The 21,407-nt window shown below is 49.4% G+C and overlaps 1 protein-coding gene across 3 annotated transcripts in view; it reads left to right on the top strand.

The window, feature by feature from the left end:
• The first annotated feature begins 15,537 nt into the window (after positions 1-15,537).
• The window catches only part of AFAP1L2 (actin filament associated protein 1 like 2), a 71,092-nt gene continuing 65,222 nt past the window's right edge, over positions 15,538-21,407 (top strand). For all 3 annotated transcript variants that reach the window (XM_065672314.1, XM_065672313.1, XM_065672315.1), the window contains exon 1: positions 15,538-15,806. In XM_065672314.1, coding sequence (XP_065528386.1) covers positions 15,791-15,806 — 16 coding nt within the window. In that variant the 5' untranslated portion in view covers positions 15,538-15,790. The remainder of the gene's footprint in view (positions 15,807-21,407) is intronic.

Here is a 21,407-nt window from a genome sequence, read left to right as displayed (position 1 = left end):
TGAGCCCCCTGCAGCTATGAGGCCTGGAGCACCCAGAGCTGGAGCCTCATTAGGACTGGCCTCAGGGCTTGTTTGTTAAAGGGGAGGAGGGTGGTGGCGTTACTGTTTGAAGCAAAGCCAATGGGGAGCAGCCCTAAAAAAAACTTTAAAGGGGGTGGGAAAGAATCTTGCTTCAGGCCGTTGATCATCTGAGCTGCAGCCCCCCCACTGAGGGGCAGCACACACCCTGCACAGCGTCCTGGAGCTTACAGAAAGCCCTTGCAGCATAAGATATGTGTCTGCAGATAACATTCTTCTCTTTCACTCCCCAGCCCTCTGAGACTTATCCCTGCCCTTGCCCTACGTGGAGGGGTGTGAGAGGTTCTCTCTCACATCGAAGGTAGAGGTTCCCCCCCCAGGGTTTTAATTCAGTGTCCTGTGTTGAGTATATCTAAGGACCAGGTCTCAGATAAGATGGGGGCTTCCTCTCCTGCTTAGAAAGCAAGAGGTGGGGAATTCAACACCATCATGAAGTTAGCCTTTAGCAAAGTTCATATTTGCCTCGTTCACTTCCCAGTGTGTGTGCTGGAACTTGCACAAGAGAACCTCTGCTGTGGACAAACCCAGCAAAGTGACCTGGTAGCAGTTGGATGCTTCCTTTCTCTGGGTGGTTTACTCCAGAGGTTGTATTTTTGCTGTAGATGGGATAGAATCAAATCAGAATTGGAAAATCAGATTAATTTACTGCAACTGCTGGAAGTGTGACTCAGTGAAGGGCAGAAACACCACTTCAGTGGAGTACTTAAATGCAGGCTTTTTGCTATGGCAATGCGGCGCCTTGCTGGCAGAGCCCTCATCCTGAACTGGATGTTTTGTACATACACAGTGGAGATGACCCTTGCTTTGAGCATTTAATGGTCTAATTTTGAGCATTTAATGGTCTAATTTTCAGTAGGCCCATGGACTTCAGCAGATCAGCATGTATGTCCCAGTATTCCTTGTTTCCCCAGTTCCTCCATGTTTACAGACATTTCATGTCTGGCTGCTTTGCAGCCCTCAGAGCTCTCAGACCAGGTATGCTCAAAACCAGGACAATGACCATGTAATAACCCATATTCTACCCTCTTCTTTTTAGGACCAGCACTGAGAAACTTCGGGTGTTTTAGGAAAACCCTTGGGAGCAAACCTTGGCTGATAGCACATGGTGCTGTGCAGGTTACTGATGAGGAGTGTTGGGCAAACTAGAGACAGAGAAAAGTTAGGAAGACACAGGGATGGTTTTAAATGTCTCCCCATTCATCTGAACAGTGAGTCTGAGAGAGTCTTTCTAAGCCTCTAGTCTTAGTCTATAGTCTAAGAGATACCTTTCTTAATTACAGTGCTTATTTCCCCTGGACATCAGCGACAGGTTTCCGTGCAGGGAAGGACCCCATTCCCCACCTACCAGCGTGCAGCCTCCAAGCACTTCCATGTTAGGTGCTCCCTTGGCATCTCCATACACTTAGCAAGTAAGGAAGAGCTGTGCATGGAGCATCTGCTTAAAAAAGCACAAGTGTAGGTCTATGATTTGCCCTTGGAAACTTAATTGGAAGGTTCCCAACTGAAGAAAAGGAAAAGAAGAGCCTCCTTTTTGAATCAGTCTCAGTCCACTGCCCATGTCTCAGCTCCTTACTTGTAGCAAGTACAGTGTAGTGCTAGCCCTCGGACACATGTTGTCAACCCAAGCTCTGGAGGTCCAAAGCAGCTGGGGATCTTTGACCCAGCAGTGTAACAGAGCAGTTGCTCCATTACAGCCTTCCCCAGCCCAGACCAGTTGGGAATATCACTGTGAATGTACTTCTGTGTGAAGACCAAATCCACAAGGATCCCTTCCAGTCACCAGCCCCACAGTGCGACAGTGCCAGTCAGCCTAAGCACAATGTAATTCCCCTCCAGTTAAATACACAACCCCAGTGAAATCCAAGTCCAGGGTTTCATATTTTTTGTACTTGTTGGACCATTTTTGCCTGTTCCCCTCCTCCCCACAAATAATGTGAGGTTTATGACCCCTGAGTAATGACTGTGGAATGCACTGCATCCTACAGGCATCGCAAGGCATCTGGCAGTGGGAATCTTCACAGCATGTAAAAAATACACAGATAATACCATTGTGAGTAGCTGAGATCAAAACAAGTCAAATGTCAGTGCTAATTTGCTGTCAAGTATATAGCCCAAGACCACTTCCTCTTGCAAAAAGAGAAAGCCAGTTCCCAAGTGTGACTTCCTCCCCACCAAAAGAAGCTTGTTCTCCACCAAAACCCCCAAAACTCTGAATTAACAAGAGTGGGGAGTGTTTTCCCCTTGCTGTTTTATTTTCCTATGGCCTTTGTGCCTGTCTGCTGCCGAGTCTGAGGCTGGGAAATGAAACTTTGGATTTCCCTGCCATCTTTCTATTGTAAAACAAGGACCCTTGGGAGAGAGATTTACTGTTTTGTACGGCTCAGTCAGAGGGCGAGAGAGGGAAGTAGTTCCAGGAGTTCCCATTACAAAGCATTTTTTCACATAGGATCACTTTTATTTCTTAAGGACTGCGAGATGAAAGAGCCGGCAGCACTGGAACAGGAAGTTTGCTGTACATCCAAAGGTCAGGTGGGTCTCAGACAGCCACTGTTTCCAGCTCTCTTGTATACACACACTGCAGATTAAAGTGTACATCCTGGGCTGGATGTAACTGGGGTAGTGATGGGGGACCACGGGTTCAGGGAGAAGGAGGAGGAGGGAGCAGGAGAGCAGCACAGTGCAGCCTCTCCTTGGGCTGTGATGCCATAAGACAAAGCGTTGGGCGGCTGTTCAGCAAGCCTAAGGTATTCCCACGCCCCACAGCTTGTTCCTGCCATCAGATATGTCAGCCTGACTGCTTGTGGGGTCGCTCCCAGTGACATTCTGGAACAGATCCCGCTTAGGAAAACATTTTTTACTTTTTATTTCATCGCACAGAGTCTTTTTGGGTTGGGTTTTTGGTTTTTTTTGTCACTTTTAACATGGAGTCAGTTTCCTGCTTTGATTTAAGCAGTGGCCTCATAAGGCAATTGCGCTGGCATGAAAAATGGGGTGGGCACAAAGACAACAGGGTCTGAAGAAAGAGCTGGAGCGGAACATGTAAAACTGCTATGAATATCGGGTCATAGAATCACAGTCTCAAGTCCATGGCAGAGAGGACAGGGGGTGGCCCTTCCTTAGTTCCTTCAATGCCAACAGTGCCTTCGCACCTTCTATGTGTAAGTAGTCAATTAGGAAGGGTGTAATTGTCCCCAGGACCTCCAAGGTTCACACTGCTGGAGTCAGATAGTTTTGCAAGGTCAGGGGTGTTTCAGCAGTCGCCCAGAATGAAAGAGGGAAGCAAGGAGGTGGACTGAGACTCACCCTCAACTTGCATCCTCTGCGGGACATGGCTGTTCTGCTGAGAGAGGAAGCCAGATGCAGACTGTTCCTGACTGGAATGCTGCTATACTGGCATGTTACCCCGTGTCCCCAACTGTTCTGCTCACTCCAGGACTGTGCTCGAGAGCAAAGGGATGAAATACCAGTGTCTTGTTTTGCCTTTTAGGCTGGGCAGCAAGTCATGAGATGTAAGTTCAAGGCTTTCAGCTTTCTGAACTTGGGTAAGTCACTGTAATTCTCTAGGCGTCAGGTTTCCCTCACACCCTTTGTGGTCTGTTTTGGCTGGAGATAGCCAACCTGTGCCATGGATCAATCCAGTCTGCAAGTTAAGCTGCACCTAAGGCTTTTGATTGAACAATGCATCAGCCTGGCCAGAAGCTTTTGCCTTGATACGCTCTGGTCAAGAGGGGACAATGCAGGCAGGGCCTGTGGGCCAGAGGGCTAAGGTTGCCATTGGATAGTTAACTGCTAAGATAACTGCTTTGTCATAGAATCATAGAGTCATAGAATAGTTAGGGTTGGAAAGGACCTCAAGATCATCTAGTTCCAACCTACTGCCATGGGCAGGGAAACCTCACACTAAACCATCCCACACAAGGCTTCATCCAGCCTGGCCTTGAACACCGCCAGGGATGGAGCACTCACAACCTCCTTGGGCAACCGATTCCAGTGCCTCACCACCCTAACAGGAAAGAATTTCCTCCTTATATCCAATCTAAACTTCCCCTGTTTCAGTTTTAACCCGTTACCCCTTGTCCTGTCACTACAGTCCCTGACGAAGAGTCCCTCCCCAGCATCCCTATAGGCCCCCTCCAGATACTGGAAGGCTGCTATGAGGTCTCCACGCAGCCTTCTCTTCTCCAGGCTGAACAGCCCCAACTTCCTCAGCCTGTCTTCATGCGGGAGGTGCTCCAGTCCCCTGATCATCCTCGTGGCCCTCCTCTGGACTTGCTCCAGCAGTTCCATGTCCTTTTTATATTGAGGACACCAGAACTGCACACAATGCTCCAGGTGAGGTCTCACAAGAGCAGAGTAGAGGGGCAGGATCACCTCTTTCGACCTGCTGGTCACACTCCTTTTGATGCAGCCCAGGATACGGTTGGCTTTCTGGGCTGCGAGCGCACACTGCAGCCGGCTCATGTTCATTTGCTCATCGACCAGCACCCCCAAGTCCTTCTCTGCAGGGCTGCTCTGAATCTCTTCTTTGCCCAGTCTGTAGCTGTGCCTGGGATTGCTCCGACCCAGGTGTAGGACCTTGCACTTGTCGTGGTTGAACTCCATAAGGTTGGCATCAGTCCACCTTACAAGCGTGTCAAGGTCCCTCTGGATGGCATCCCTTCCCTCCAGCATATCAACCGGACCACACAGCTTGGTGTCATTGGCAAACTTGCTGAGGGCGCACTCAATCCCACTGTCCATGTCAGTGACAAAGATGTTAAACAAGACCGGTCCCAACACCGATCCCTGAGGGACACCACTCGTTACTGGTCTCCAGCTGGACATCGAGCCATTGACCACAACTCTTTGTCCTTATATTACTGTCTCTTCAAGTGGCTTTGCTAAACCAGAGAGTCTCTGTTACCCATCAGGCTGGTGGAGTGATGTCCTGAAGAAGGTTATTAGGGTGGAAAGAGAACGGGTGCCACACAGTCTGTGCTACATTAGTGTTAAGGGCAGAAGACGGGATAGAGCCTCTGCTAGTCATGCTTGCCTTGGTGGATATTACAGTGTCTCTGCTAAAACCGCAGCAATATTGTTTAGCCATAAGGCTGGAGAAGATGGTCTCTACAGAGTAGAGCCCTTCTTAGTGAAATCCCCAGTCTTCATAGTTGGCAAGAGTCATGGCTGGATGTGAATTGTGCTGGGCAGCTCAATGAAGAAACATCCAAAGGCAAGTCAGGTCTGGCAGGAGCAGACTGGCAGCTGCTGGAGTCTCCACACTTGGGAGCAGATCCTTTATCTATTTCCCATTATTTGGCCTATCCCAGCCCCATAGCACCAGGTAGTGAAGGGAAGAGTTGATGGTAGAGCCAACCCTCTCTTAAGGACTGACCCAGTAACTTGGCCAGAGGGAAACAGTGCTCCCCCTTGGCTGACTCTCCTGGATTTAGGCTGGATGCTGCAGGGGAAGTAAAATGCAGCTGAGTCGATTTAAGGAATTCATTGACAAATGACTGAGGTCTTTACGTGAACCCAAGTGTTTGGTGTGAAACAGGAGACAAGCTAATAATCGAAACAGGTTTTACAGTGAATGAACTGCTGCTGGGAAATGCCTGCTTTAGAGCCTTGGTACCGTGCTGGATGTTAAATGACTGCCAGGAGCAAACTCTGTGGTATCTGAGTTAGCTCTTCCCCTAATTATCGTTTACAGAGGAGTCAGCTAGATGAATGAGGACTGCAATAGAAAGGACTTAAGGAAGATTTATTGATGGGACTACATGAATAATTCTCCTTGCAATGATGCATTTAAGATCACAGATGCTGTGGGAGGAGGAAAGTCAGCGTTTGATATTTTAAAGCATTTGAAAGTGTGTGGTTTATGTTTATGTTTCGGCTGTTGCTGTTCCCTCTGCCTGCCCCTCTTCCAGAAAAGGGAGAGAAAAAAAAGGGTTACTCCTCTTGCCAGGTTGTGAAACAATAGTAGGTAACTGAAAATAAACTTGTACTGAGGCAAATGAATACTGGATCAACTAAACGAAATGCCAAGGTTCACAGAGAGGGTGCTTGGGCATTGGAACCGGCTGCCCAGAGCAGTGGTGGAGTCACCATCCCTGGAAGTGTTCACAAACTGTGTAGATGAGGCCCTCAGTGGCATGGGTTAGTGGTGGCCTTGGCAGTGCTGGGGCAATGGTTGGGCTTACTAAAGGTCTTTTCCAGCCTAGTTGATTCTATGATTCTATGATGCTCAGACAGCCCTGAGCACACCACTTCAGTGCTCTGATGTGGCTCTGAACTCTTGGCACTCAAAGCTTGGTTTTTCCATAACTAATTGTGCAGCTTCCTGAAAAGTATGTTTGTGCTCCTCCATCGGGAGCGATCCCAGCGGAGGACCCTCTGGAGAATTTTCCTGTGTTCTGCCAGCTCAAGGACAATGGAGTTGGCACCAGGGCAGGCGGATCACCTGTCTGATCCAGGGGAGGGGGGGAAGCTAGCTGAAAACCTGACCCTGTGGGGGAAAACCAAGCAGCTTTTAGTTGTATCAGCATGCCTGTCAGCCTGGACATGCAGCCAACCCGTGCTAGTGCTGGCGCAAGGGAAGGGCTGAGGGAAGGCATTACCATTCAGTGGCAACATGTCTTTGAATAGATTTCAAACACCTTTGACAGTGCATGTCCATGGACATGGAAACTGAAGTCACACCTACTGATGTGCAGTCAGGCAGCCCTGGCCTTTCCAGTCCTGCTGGGGCCAGTGATGCTCTATGGAGGCCATGGCAGATGGGTGCCCTAAGCCACCACAACTAAGGGCATGGGAGAGCTCTGCCCCGTGCCCATAGTGACCACACCACTGAGCCACCTGAGCCTTCAAAAGAAATTGTAAACCATTAACTTAAGACTGCAGTCAAGAACGAGCCTTCAGGAGAACATCTTCCCCTAGCAACAGCTAATGTTGCCCAAAGGATCCCTGCCTCTTGCTGCTGCCCCAGGTCTGCTCTTGCCATTGGGGTCACCTCCCTCAAGGAGGGACATTCCTGTGACTCCTTTCTCCACAAGCCCTGCTCCCCTTATCGTGCCTTTCTTTCCCCAATCAGGTTGTTACATATGGACAAACATGCCCATTATGCTGCTTTATCTTTGCCTGGCAGACTCCTAGCAGCCTGTCTCTGCTCCCACAGGTTTGGTCTTGCCCCACTACAGTTCCATTAAAGCCGAATTAACCCCTCTGCAGGTTCCTGGATTTGACTTATTCCTCTCCTCATGGGGACACTCAGGAAAGTTCACCCAAAATTAACTAAATTAAATGTAATCACCCCTTCCCGGGCATTTTTAGATGAAGATGTTATGAGTTAGATGAGCTCACTGTGGAATGGAGTAAACCAAAACAAATTAAAAACACTTCAAATCTGAAGATTTGGTGAGATCTTCTGCGGGTCTCAATGGAAATCTTAAAGCCATCCCTGCTCGTCAGTTCACCATCACTCCTCTGCTCATGTCATCACCTTAAGCAGCAGCGCTGAAGCAACTGAAGGTATGAGCGCTCCATGCAGACACAAGCAGGTTATGTCAAGGAACCATCCTTGGTAGATGTGCAGCTGTGTTAGCTTTGTGCTGAGGGCAAACTGTAACAATGACAGTAGTATTTGTTGAGTGGTCAATGAGAAGCACAGCGTGGGCAGAACCCACACTGAACAAGGTCCTGGATGAGGTCTCTTGATAGAAGCTCAGTACTGACAACTACCCACCCGCAGAAACCTCTTCCTGTAGCAGGAACCAACACGTCCCCTTACCGTAACTGTGAGGAGGACCGGAAAAGTGTGGTCCAAGATGGACTGTATGCACTTGTATAGTCACCTCCCATCCCACAGTCTGTTGTGCTCTGTGAAGATGGGCAGATGATGGCTTGAAGGTACAGGTGCCTCCATCATTGCGGGACTCTTTGCTGCTTTGTGCATGAGGTGACGCACACCATTGCCTAAATTAGCCAGTGGCAACCCCAATGGCCTGTGCCCCTGGGCTACTCTCCCAGTTCCTCCCCCCTCCAAAAAGCCCCTTTCTGGGCACCTGGCCTGCAGTGTGAAACAGCCTTTGTGTGATATTTTGTCAGCTACAAATAATTGAGAAAAGCCTACATAAAGTCCTAATTGTGTCACAGAACAGGCTCTTCAGTCATCCATCTTCCTATTAAACTTGTGAATTTCAGTTACTCAGCCCTGTTGGAGTTATTTTCCCTTTCGCCTCCTTCTTCTTCTTTTAAGCTTCTATTTATATTCTCTCAGTTGTCTCTGCCAGAAGATCTCATGTGGATACATTAGGCCTTTTCAAAAGGAAAGTTGGATTACAGCGATTTTTCTCCCCGTAGGACACAACAGCTTCATCATTCATAACACAGCAATACACTATAACTTCATTATAGATGGCATGTGGCTGGCCTATTTAAACAGAATACTTAATGATAGCTGGGGAGGCAGGAGAAATTCAGCTCCACTGGCCTACGTGCAAGAAGGGAAACTGTTTTTTGGTATTTACCGAGATGGATTTCTTGACTCTTAATTAAGACTTAATTTGACTCTTAATTAATCTTTTCACAGCAACAAAATAACCCCTGAAGTGGAAGACTCACTGACATGGGTGAGGGCTGTTACCTGGTAGTTACTTCCATTTTGGCAGGTAGTTTGACAGACCCTATCATCTAATATTAACAGCAGATGTAGGGTTTGGGAATGGAACTTGGGCTCTTTGTAGTATTTAGCCTGTGCTGAATCAAACTGCAGTCTGCTGGTGCTTTCCTGTAAAGACCACAGGTTCTCATCCTTTCCCATTTCCCACCTCAGCAGTGTTGACCTCAGCATGCTCTGCTTGTTGACTTGGGTGGAGTAGAATGGGTTTAGGCCTGAAGCAAAGCTGCAGACTGAAAAAGCCACCATTTGGAGAAAAAGTCAGAATAAACAGCCTTCTGTGAGCACACAGCTGACATCAGACCCCAGTTTGCAGTGATAATGGAGGAGGCTTGGGAAAACCCCAGTGAAAATGTGGCAAGATGTTTTCTCATCTTTCAATGAAACAAGTTTTTCCTCTCGCCTGGGTAAGTTTTAGTGGTGCTGAAAGGTGCCAAGAGTTCACCTCTGTTGAGAAGAGTCCTGCACTGACAGCTTGATACTCCCCACAGAGCTTTTTATATGGACTTGGGAGAGATTTTTCTCAATACTGGTTTACTGGTAAAATCCTTAAGTGTGGATGAAGTTTCTCATATTTGCTGAGCTAAAAACCACAATTTCCCATCCCATCCCCTCAAAAAAATGAATTATGTATCAGAAACCTGTATCAGAAACTCTTAGGATGCTGATAGCTCTGCCCTGTGGTGCCTGTGAGTGTTACATGCCAGCTTACAATGCACTGGTAATCAATGAAGTCTGCTGGTATGAGCATCCCCATGTAGAGTTTGAAGGAGAGGGGAACAAAGGATGCTTTTTACTTCTTTAACTGATATTGAACACTGTCACAGGGAAGCTGAGGGGCTTCTTCAGAGGGGGGAGAGGGTCTGGAGTGGAAAATAAGTATAAGGAAGAAATGGCTCCAGGAGGAACAAATGCCCTGGGTGTTGAGCACACTGTCTGGTCAGCATGGCTCATGCTTTGGCCAGAAGAAGGTATTGTGTCTGTTGGGATGAAAGAAAACAATTCATGCTAACAGAGATCCCTGAAATTTGGTCTACAAGCAGTTTGGACTCAGCAACTGAAAAGGAAATGTCAGAGAATGGGAAGCCAAGAGAAGCTCATCAAAAAGACATCTGGTCCTGCTGTCCTTAATGGGAAATACCCCCCTCCTGCCAGCCACTATCTTCCCAGCCACACTCCTTTGAAACAGTTAATGTCTGAGAGAATCCAAAACATTGCTGGAATGTATCAGCCATGAAGCTTTTGTATAGCTGAGCAGCTGAACAGCTCTGGTTTTGTTTGTGTTAGGGCTGATTGTCTTGCCTTTCATTGGTGAAAGTCAGAAATGGCTGGACAGAAGTCAGTGGAGCAACACCACTATGAGGCCAGATTAAGCTGGGGGAGAATTTGGTCATCTCTTTTACAGCCAGAACCATGGAATGCTTCACAGAGAAGCAAGAAGACCTCAAAAAGAACACCCATAGGCAGCATTCTTGCAAATCTTCCAAGAGGAAAGATTTGTGGCCTGTTCTCCAACAGAGTATTCACTTTTCCAGTGAGCAGCTTTGCTTGCATCAGCCATACTGTCCAGACAGTGACCAATCTGCCTCTCTGTTTCTTCTGACCCTTCTTTCATTGACTGAGCCCTGACAGGCTCCCAGTGCCTTTATGGAACCAAGGAACAAGCCTGATCTGCTTTGAAGACTACCCATAAGGGTTGTTTCTAGGGAATGATGTTTTATTGCTGTTCGTGCTCCTGAGTGGGTAGCCCATGATCCTTTCTGCAGTAAGACAAATGACAATGTCATTTATCACAGCTCCTCTCACAAACCCCTGTTCCCAGGGCCTGGGTTGCTTGGGGTTTTGACATGGGATGTAGAGTGTTTGAACATATGAATCAGGACAATTAGAGTCTGGCTATTTAGACTTCCTTGGGGAATAAGCAGAGGGCTCCATTCAATTTCCCAATACCAACTCTTCTCTTCACCCACCAAATCAGAAAATCTGGAATACAGGCAGAATTCAATGGATCAAGAATCAGATACATTGGTGGGAGCTCCATAAACACACTGATGTCCTGTCAGTGTCTACTCTGTGCTGCAGGCTTAAAGGAGAGATCGGGGGGGACAACAATTAAGAAGACACCTGAGCTTGTGACTGATGACCCCTCTTACCTAGTCCCAGCTGTGTATCCCACCTGCTTGCATTAACGTGCTCATTTGGTCTCCTTTGCTCCTCCTTCATTCCAGTTGCAGGTACTTGCCACTTACCTGGTGTTGCCCCAGTCCTTCTGGCTGTATTGTGACCCAGCTGGGGCTCTCCAGCTGGGAGAAGGAGGAGACATTTTAGTTCTCCACTGTTTCAACATAGAAATTGATCTGGTAATTGTGAAAATGATACTAGAAGAGAGATCTTTTGGCCAGAAGCAGGGGGAGGAAAGAGAAAGAGACTTTTCCCTTTCAGAGACAGCAGAGTTGTTTCCTTGGCTCAGCTGCACCTAGGTCTACAGCCTTTGTTGCTGTTCATTGGGATCCATGTGCAGACAAAAGGAATTCTTCCCCCTCGGGTTATGGCCAGCATTGTGACCAGGGATGCCAAAGTGAAGAAGCTTTTGGCTTCTTCCTTACTCACAGGACACCCCCAGCTTTAACATCTGCTCAGACCTCTCATGTCAACTGCTCCAAAGTAGTTTTATGCCTACTTGACCAGAACTGCCCGCAGAGATGTTACACCATTAGCTAAGTGGGTACCTGAGGTGATGTTTGGAAGAAAAGAGGACAGCAGTGCACCCCCATTGATCTGAGCACATCTCGCTGCTAACCCAAGACTGCCAAGCCATTTCCTTTCTCCGTCTGTCCTCCAGGTGCCTGCACACATGGAGTATCTGACATGGCTCCCCATCCTTCGGCAGCTTAACAAGATCAAGTCAATTTTAGTTCTGACTGAGCTTGGTCTTGCTGAGTAGACTCCTGAACTGGGCTTTCACACTTGATAAGGGCATGGGGAAGAGAGAAAGAGGAGCCCTGTGTAATGACAGGTACCCTACATGTGTGGAGGAAGTTTATACATTTTGTTCTGCCAGCTGGAATATTTCCCCTGAAGAAAGGCAGAATCCTGACCACCGTGGGCTGCTGCGATTGGGATGAACAGCATCTGGGAGGAAATATCCCAGGGAGCAGCTCTGCACAGTCCAAGTCAGGTGTGATGCCATCAAGCACCAATTCCCTGACACCGGTGGAGGGCACCTGTACACAAACTGTCATGGTAGGAGTCCCCCCAGCTTTCACAATGGAGAGGTCAGTAACTTCACCAGACTTTGACTTACGCTTAAGAAAGAGGAAGTCAAATGCAACCAAAGAAAAGAAAGTCATAGCAAAGATGTAGTTAAATACTGGACATCAAAGACTTTGCTGATCCAAAAGGTAAGTGTAACAGCAGTAATACTAACACCTGCTTAGTGTCAGTATTTGGGGAAGAATGAAAAGCACTCAGTATCACCATGGATAAATGAGAGGATCAGGATCATGCTTCTGCACAAGGTATTCCGCAAATCATTATCATTGTTTATAGAGGTTCATTAGGCTTCTAAAATGACACTGGATTCCTTTTCTATTTCACAGGAAGCAGAAGTGCTAACATGACAGGATGTAAGGCCAGAAAAGCAGATTCACATCGGTTGAAAGCCACAGCATCATACTTGAGAACTTTAGTTAAAGGTGAAAATCTCACCAGCAGTCATTGTCTATTAATACAGCATGAATATGCCGGGGAAAACCCATTAGAACGTGTAATCTGTAGTATGATCCTCTGCACTGAAGGATAGGATGTCATCCAGATTAAAAAGAGACTCGAACAAGATGAGCTGGGTCCTCGAGGCTTGTCACACCTGAGCCATCACTAATAATAATCACCAATAATAATAATAATTAGTGAGCATCACTAATAATAAGCAGGAAAAAGGCAAGGGATACATGGGTACACTGATAGATGGCTGCTATTTTATTGGCTTCAAGAAGCTCCACCAGGAAAACTAGTACATAAGCATCTGCTCTAGCTGAGTGTAGTGGCAAACACCTGGACTTCAGCACCAGCACTGGGAATATTAATCCCTCACACCAAGTGTGAGTATTTCCCAGTACTATCAAACCCCAGAATCCCAGACTGGTTTGGGCTGGAAGGGACCTTAAGGCTCATTCAGTTCCAACCCCCTGCCATTGGCAGGGACACCTTCCACTAGATGATGCTGCTTAGGTATTTCCTACTGCAAGAAGAAGGAGACAAACAGGAAGAACTTGTATTCCTCTGGCATTAGTATTTGTCCCATTGTTGCTTGCCCAGTAATTGCCATGGGCCTAACCAGCAGTCCTGGAATTCCAGAGCATCCTTATCATGCTGGAGAGGAGAAGGAAGGGACAAGCAGGGGATGTACAGGCTCTGGGGCCTGAAGACAGGAATCGCAACTGACATCTTGATCTTTTAAATCCTCTTTAATTAGTTTAACTGGTATTACCCTCAGTTAGTCTTGCTGAGTTTGGAATGACTACTCACCTGCTTCGAGACACAGGCAACCTTCACAAGCTTGCAAGATGAGGACCTTGAAAGCCAGAGCCAAGAAGTAGCTGGAAAGAGCTCTAAGAGAAGTGTTCCTACATGACAGATGTATTTATTTAACCTGTATTTTCTCCAGTCATTGTAGGCTGGTGTCTGCTTGCTGGATCTGATGGTTCAGGCATTTGGCTTGCTGGTCTTTGGGTGCGGTAGTTATGTACTGGCAAGAGATGAGACATGCTCCAGCTTCAACTCCCTTGAGCAGCAGTAGCCCCTTATCTAAACTTGTTCTCATATGAAAAGTGAATGCAGCAGAAGTCACTTCATGGTTGCACTAACACCTTTAGATGTGGGTTGATGGCCAAGAGCTCGGCTTGCAGAGCAGTCAGTGTGCAAGGAGCTGTGCGGTTTGGGGAACCCACCAACCTGTCCCACCGCTCTCTGCAGGAAAAGGTTTGTTTCCATTGCAGGCCACAGCAGCATCTTCCTGCCCACATCTCAAACCCTGAGCCAGGCCCAAGCCCTGTTTGTCACAGTGTCCCAGACTGGTTTGGGTTGGAAAGGGCCTTAAAGCTCATCCAGTTCCAACCCCCTGCCATGGGCAGAGACACCTTCCACTACAGCAGGTTGCTCCAAGGCCCATCCAGCCTGGCCTTGAACACTGCCAGGGATGGGGCAGCCACAGCTCCTCTGGGCACCCTGTGCCAGTGCCTCAGCACCCTCACAGGGAAGAGCTTCTGCCTAAGAGCTCATCTCAGTCTCCCCTCGGGCAGGTTCAAGCCATTCCCCTTGTCCTGTCCCTGTAGGGTCTTGGACCCTTGTCCAAAGCCCCTCTCCAGGTTTCCTGCAGCCCCTTTAGGCACTGGAGCTGCTCTCAGGTCTCCCCTTCAGGAGCCTTCTCTTCTCCAGGCTGCCCCAGCCCAGCTCTCTCAGCCTGGCTCCAGAGCAGAGCTGCTCCAGCCCTCGCAGCATCTCCGTGGCTTCCTCTGGACTGGCTCCAGCAGATCCACGTCCCTCTTGTGCTGTTGCCCCAGAGCTGGATCAGGACTGCAGGGGGGCTCTCCCCAGAGAGCAGCAGAGGGGGAGAATCCCCTCCCTTGACCTGCTGCTCATGGTTGTTGTGATGCAGCACAGGATGTGGTTGGTTTCTGGGCTGTGTTGAGCTTCTCATCAGCCAACACTCCCAAATCCTTGTTCTCAGGGCTGCTCTGAATCCACTCTCCACATAGCCTGTATTTGTGCTTGGGATTGCCCCTACCCAAAGCCTGTGAGGCCCCAGGGGGCCACAGCACTGGGATGAGGATTAATCTCAGAACAACATGAGCTTGGTGTGACCAATCATCCTTCAGTGGAAGGAGGACTAGATGCTCACACAGAAAGCCAGAGGATGCAGCTCTGGTGAATGATGCAGAGCTGATTTATGTTTCCCTGTTTTTCAGCTCCCAACAGGAGCAGTTGGTTTTCTAGGTAATGGTTGTATCTTTTCTCCAGGATGGAGCTGCCCATCCAGGGTGGATAGCTAGCCTCTCCTCTTGCCAGAAAGGCCTTGTACAGGCAGGTATGGCTCCCTTGTCCCCAAGCTGATGGCTTAACCTTAATTCTGGAGACAGCACTTCCTCTATAATCCTTGTCAACCTTCCATATTGTACCTTCCAATGTTTTCTTTCTTGCTATAAACATTAGATTCCTGCAGTGCCTCCACAATACTGGCCTCAGGACAGATTGCCACCTTCTGTTGAGGTCAGACTGGATGCTCACTTCTCCCTTTGCCACTCTGTGCACTTTGGCCATGCTTGAGCTCTGTTTGCAGTGAGGGAACTCAGGCAGAAACATTACAGGAACCCAAGCAGAGGAACACCCTCCTGTGCGAGCTGCGCTATCCAGGAGGCAGGAAGCCTTAATGAAGCCGCTGGAAAGGGAGAGTGCAAACTCCCTGGCTCGGCGTTACAACCGGCTGGAAGTGGAACCCAATCCCTCAGCTCAGAGCGCGGCAGGAGGGGGGTCGCTGGTGGATCCTGCCTGGGGTCTTAGCACCGGGAGCCACCGTGACCACACGCAGCTATCCCAAAGGGATAACCAAAGCCTTTCTCTGAACGTGCCCAAACCCCATCTGCATCCTGCGCAAACACGGGGAGCAGACAGGGGACAGAGCAACCCCGGGAGCCACCCAGGTCCTCAGCACAGCACCTCAGCCGCCCTCCTCCTTCTCCTCCTCCTCTTCCTCCTCCTCTCACCGCCCTAACTCAGCTCATTCTCCAGGGGACCGGCGGCCGAGGGGGCTGCGCCGTGCGGGACAAAGCGCGGGGCTGGTCCCCATTCCCTGATCCCAGATCTCCATCCCGGACCCAAGTCCCCATTCCCCATTCCGGAGCCCCCATCCCGGCCATCTCCGCGGCTCCGGGGCGGGGCGGGCTGGGCGGGGCGGCCCGGTCCGGTCGAGGGCTACGGCGCTGCCGGAATAAGAGGCTACAGGAGCGCGGCGGAGCGGAGGGTTCCGGAGGGTCGGGGAGGCCGGTGGCCTGCGGCCCCATGGACAAGTACAAAGGTGCGGGGGGTGCCCTGTGCACGGCGGGGGTAGGGCAGAGGCTTTGGGGGTGACGGGCTTGCGGGTCGCTGTGGGTCACTGGTCCCACGCGTGGGAGCGCGCGGCGCTGGGTTGCGGAGTGCTGGAGGCAGCTCCGAGCTGGCGCGACCAGGAGCGGGGGTCCCCGCGAGTGGAGCCCGGGCGCCGCTCCCGGGGCGGGGGTGTTGTCCTGAGAGTGAGAGCTCGGTTCCCAAGGGCCGGGGTCCCGCTCCAAGGAGGAGGAAGCGTTCAGCAAATGGGGGCAGGAGCCAGCCGCGGGGGATGCGGTTCCCGATAGTGGGGTCTGGGACAGGATCGCAGCGCAGCCTTGCCGGGTGATGCGATGTCCATGAGTACCTGCCCCGGGCTGAGAGGGAGGAATAGGGGACGCCTCTTGTTTTGCACCATCTGCGATCCGGGACGCGGTTTTGCTACCTAAAAAGAGGGTCTTGTTTTGTTTTATGCAGCCGCTGTATTTAGCTATTGATGGTCGCTCGCCCTTCCTAAGTTACCTATCCCACCCTCCCCAGCTTAACAGGCAGGACATTGAGTGTCCTGTGTTCTAAATGCAGTGTGTTTGGTGGTTAGAGGGCAAATGAGCAGCCTCCCTGCTTCCTCTCTGGCACATTTCATCCTGGCTGGTGGTCACCCACGACCTATTTCTTTCCCTGCAATCGATAGCTCTGGCGCTTCCTCTGTGATGCCACTTGGTTGTTACCACCAAGTCTGGCTCTCCTTGTGTCTCTGGGGCTATGGGTGCTCCTGGAAACTTCTCAAACCTCAGGGCTCCTTGTCAGATGAGGAGGGAGGAGGTGAGGTGAGGTGCCCTGGTAGGGGACGCTCAGGTGTGTGTGGATACACTGTGGTTTCTGCTTCTGCTGGTGTGTGAAAGCCCTCCCTGGTGGAGGGGGATCCAGCCCTTGCGTAGCACAGAGTAAGTGTACAGTATGTTTTACCTGCTGAGAGGAAGCGTGGTGGTCCTTGTAACTGCTGTCCTCCTTCTGCAGCTTGAACATTTAAGCAATGAACTTGGTACTAGACAATTACTCCTCCATTTGGACTTGTTACTGTCAAACTAGCAAGGCTTGGTTGCGGCTCAGAAGATGCCTTTGAGCTAGTAGCCCTTTTCCCTTAATCCTCCTTTGGTGTGGACTTTGTGTATGTCAAGGTATGCTGTTGTGTGAAGTCAGGTTTTGCCAGGACTGTGTATTTTTTTTACTATGGAGGTACTTCAGTATTCTGATGGCTGGCACTGTGTTGCCTGTTGCATTTTGATCCTTTTCCTCCCTCCAATCAGTACGTTACAGACCCAATAAGCACAATAGCACCATACTGCAAGAGGGATGTGAAGGATTATATTACAAGTCAAATATTGTGTAGTCTCGTTTTTGTCCTTTTTTCTGGCAAGCTCTGTACAATTCCATTCAGTTCCAGTAGCAAAGCTGTAGACTCATTAAGATTCAGCTATGTTTTGTATATTGTCTTTTGAAATATGCACACTGCTCCCTCAGAGCAGCAAGGACGTGTTCTGCACATGGGAAATGAATAGCAAGTGCAACTGATTGTGGAGCCCTGCCAGTCCCTGTTGTGTTACTGGCAATGAGGGGACTGAGGCACCTCCAGCTCTGTAGGGCAGCCACAGGTGATGGCAGCCCCTTGTTTAGTGGCAGGAGGTGTTGGCAGCATAGTGGGGTGGATGGATGAGGCAGGTAGGGAATGGCTGTGCTGGGCTGGGGAGGACCTATGGGAGCTGGGAGCCTTGAGGAGCAGGTGGAGGAAGCAGGTAAGTTGTTAGCAATAAGCACAGGGGATATGTGTCTGTTCTGGGGGGGATATCTTGTTGCTGCCATGGGGAGTTTTCATCCCTGCCACGAGTAAGGCAGAGTGCTTGTGCAGGGAAATCCCATAATGATAGAGATGGATAGAGAGGGCTGTTGAGCAATGAACTGGTGTTATGGGAAAAGGGATTTGACTACAAGATCTTTTCTATTACTTAAGAAATGCAGGTTGCAAGCATCGGCAAACAGCAACGTTTCTTTCCTTTAAGCACAGGAAAGGATGTGCTTTCATCCAGGCTCTATCCTGGCATACAAGAGGTGTCTCTCCCGTTTCAAGACAGGGTGAAGCACCCACAGGAATCCTGCTGGGAGGAGCAGGCAGGGAAGGTGGAGCGTGAGCCCAGGGCTGGTGGCTCCCAGGGTGGCACCCATGGGGCGGGAAGGGATCAGGCTGTTGGACTTGAGCGGTGGGAAGTGAAGGAGGAATTGTGAAACTCTCCTGGGAATGGGTTTCCTTTCCCAGCCTTTGCAAATGAGGTTTCAGGGCCGCTGCATAGGAAGATGTCTTGACTCTTGTCAAGCTATTAAAGCTCTGAAGCATGATCCTGATGTGTGGCAGGGTTTTTTTTCTGCCAGGCCACAGTGAAGAGTATCTTCTATTGGTGAAGATGCTGCTTAAAAATCCACTTTCTCCTATGATTTAAGAAGTATGTGTGAGGCATGAAAAGCAGCATACCCAGGCTGAAGGGGACATGGGGGTGATCTGCTGAGGGCAGGCATGAGTAAACGTAGTCACTGTACCTGCAGCTGCTCATCTCTTGTTCCTCCTCTGTTCCCTGTAAGCACTCTATGCCCTCCATCCCATGAGATTTTCCTTTTAGTGTGAGATCTGTACAACTGTCCCATCTTGTGCTCCCTGTTATAGTGGCACTGTGGCTTCATGCCTACTCCTTGCCCCAGCTGTCACACATGACCATCTCCAGAACTAGGGGAGAAGAGTTGCTGAATGCACTGTTACTGATGAGGGGTTGTGTTGGTGGCACCCTTGCTTATCTGCATCCCTAACAAGGCCTCTCAGACCAACTTCTTGTCACTGCAGTCATGTGCATGTCCCCCGTGATGCAGCCCTGTGCATATAGTCTAAAATGGCAAGAGATGTGAGCCTTGAGAGGTTTGGAAGGTTATTATTGTGGTTTTAAGGTTAGAGCGTAAATGTAATGGAAATTGAAGTGCCTTGAAGCCCAGTTCTTCAAAGAAAGGTGTCTGGCATTATTTTTTTACTATCTATAAGCAAAGAAACAAGCCTCACACCTCTTATCTGAGGGTCTTCCAGGGCTCTACAGAGCATTGGTGGTGTTTGCAGTGCTCCCCTGTGGAGACAAGCATTGTTTGTCAGTGGAGGAGAGGTGGTCTTCCTAACACAAGCCAACAGTTCAGTGTCGATAAGGCTTAAACCGATGACTTGGTAGAAAGATGAAGTGTTTGCTTGCTAGTTAACATGTTTGAACTGGGAGGGTAGAGGGGTGTGGGCCTGTTTGGGACTTTGGCACGTGTTCTTTTGAACAAGTTGTTGCAAATACAAGGAGATAGGCTTGGGATTAACCGCAAAGTGGAGACATGAATGAGAGACGCCAGCCCTGGTAACAATCTGAGGCCCTTTATAAACTCTGATTAGCAAGAGTCAGAAATGCTTCGATTCATATTAACATGAGCTAGGCTCTATAAAAACATATGTGGTTTCTCCTCGGCTGATCATCAGCACAGCTGTTGTGTTTAGCTCATTGTCTTGGTGTAATTGGCAGCTGGGGAGACAGGGCAATGTACAGCCCTGTACCAAATCCAATGCAATTTTCAGCAGCTGGGCTGAGCCTTCCTTTAAATTCAGCTGAAAATTCATGTCCTGCATAACCTTATAACATGAACAGTAACTGTCGGTTATGTGAGAGTGACCCTGGCTGGTTTTGGAGGATGGAATAAGCAGGAATGCGCAGTCAGGGGTTTAGGGGATGCAACCTTTTTCTGTGACTGAAACAGTGCCTGTCTCAGTTACACATCTACCCTGTCCACCCCATCAAGACATCCTGCACACTGTCACCTGTGCCAGCCTAACATTTGTGTCTCTTCTGGCACAGCTGCATTCCTTATGCAAACAGGGTGCCTGAGAATGCTCTGAGCTGTGTTGGGCACATGCGAGCCTCTTCAATGCTCTCCAGACTGGGACAGGCTCATTGCAGATGGACAGGAGGCTGTAGGGATGCTGGCTTCAGTCCCATTTGATGAGCAGTGATGGCCCTCAAGGGGGTGTCTGTAACTGCCAGGCCTTGGGGTGCTCCTTTTGCTGCTCCCAAAGGGTCAGTGGTGCTTGCTTCTGCAAGCTCAGGGGTCTGTGCCCCATCTGTCTCATCATCAAAGCTGGCAGAAGCCTGCTCTGTAGTGAGCAATGCTCATGAGCTCTGAGCCTTTAGGCACCTGCTTTTGGAGTGCTCCTGGCAAGCTATGAGCCCTTGCTTCGCTCTTGTGGTGGTGATCAGTGTGTCGGGCAAGTCTTGCTCCTGTTCCTCTGTGCACCTCCATCACTCCTCACAGCGGGCTCTGTGCCCAGCTGGGGACTGGAAGCACTGTGTGAATGAGTTTATTGTTCACTGATGGCTCTCACTGAACACCCACAGCCCAGGAGCACAGGGAATGTCTATGTGGAAATGCTTGTACTGCTTTATTTTGGAGCATGGCTGGCTCGCTCAGCTCCCAGCAGTGGTGATGGACTGGGGGCAAGCAGGCAACTGGGCAGCTGACATCACCCAGGTTCTGCAGGGATGTGCACCAAAGGCTTTTAAGTCTGGATTCTGGTCAGCGGCATACTTGCTCCATGACGTTTCTGTCTCAATATACAGCACATACAGAGGATTTAATGACTTGACTGGATTCTTTAAGATTTTATGGCAAATCCAGAACTGGAACTCCAAGCTTCCTAACCACTGGCCAATGCCTTCCCTGCAACCACTCTGCCTGGATCAGTGGAAATGAGGGATGCTGTTCTCTTGCAGAGTCCCTGTAAACTCTAATTTGCTGCACCCTCCAGAAAGGCAGGATTCATTTAAGACAGGGAAGTCCATCTTCAGGCAATAGCAACTGGAGAGCCCAGAGCTGCAGGGAACGTCTTGGGGACTCAAAAATCATAGGTGCACCTATGATTAAAGATGATGCAGATGCACCTTAGGACATAAGTGTTCCTTGCTGAAGCACACATCCAGACCCAGCAAGTAAGCTGGGATCCCACAGTCACGCAGCGAGTTTGACAACCTGTGTGGTGTTGTTTACTTCATCTTGGAAGTTGAGTCACTTGTGCTGATCTCTCGGGTCAGCAGACAGGACGGACTGGTCCAGTGTGTGCTGCAGATTGTCAGCACAGCTCTGTGGGTCAGAGATGTGTCTGACATGGGCTTGCCCCATGGAGCTGCTGGTGCAAGTGCCAAGACCAGTTTCTGGGCTGGAACCACTTATTTGGCTGTGGTTATGGGGTGGGAAGGGAAGTGACAGTCAGCAGGCACATTCCCTGGCAGTAGCTGGGAGAAGGCATTTCCATTGTAAGAGCTAGGCTGTGATTTGAAGAAGAGGAGGGGTCAAATTTGGGGACTTCTTGCTATGTGCTACAGTCTATGGCAAAATTTGTGTGAACTGGGGGAACGACTGTAAAAAGTAAAATCTGTGTGGAAGTCTTCAGCATGAAGACATTGATCTTCTGGTACCCAAAGTTCTTCTTTACTTTAAAACAAAACAAAATGATACATTTATTTGAATCCAGGGA

This window comes from Lathamus discolor, chromosome 3 (genome assembly GCF_037157495.1).
Source record: "Lathamus discolor isolate bLatDis1 chromosome 3, bLatDis1.hap1, whole genome shotgun sequence".
Classification (NCBI taxonomy): domain Eukaryota; kingdom Metazoa; phylum Chordata; class Aves; order Psittaciformes; family Psittacidae; genus Lathamus; species Lathamus discolor.
The sequence above is the reverse complement of the archived record's forward strand: the minus strand, read 5'-3'. Positions and strand labels throughout refer to the sequence as shown.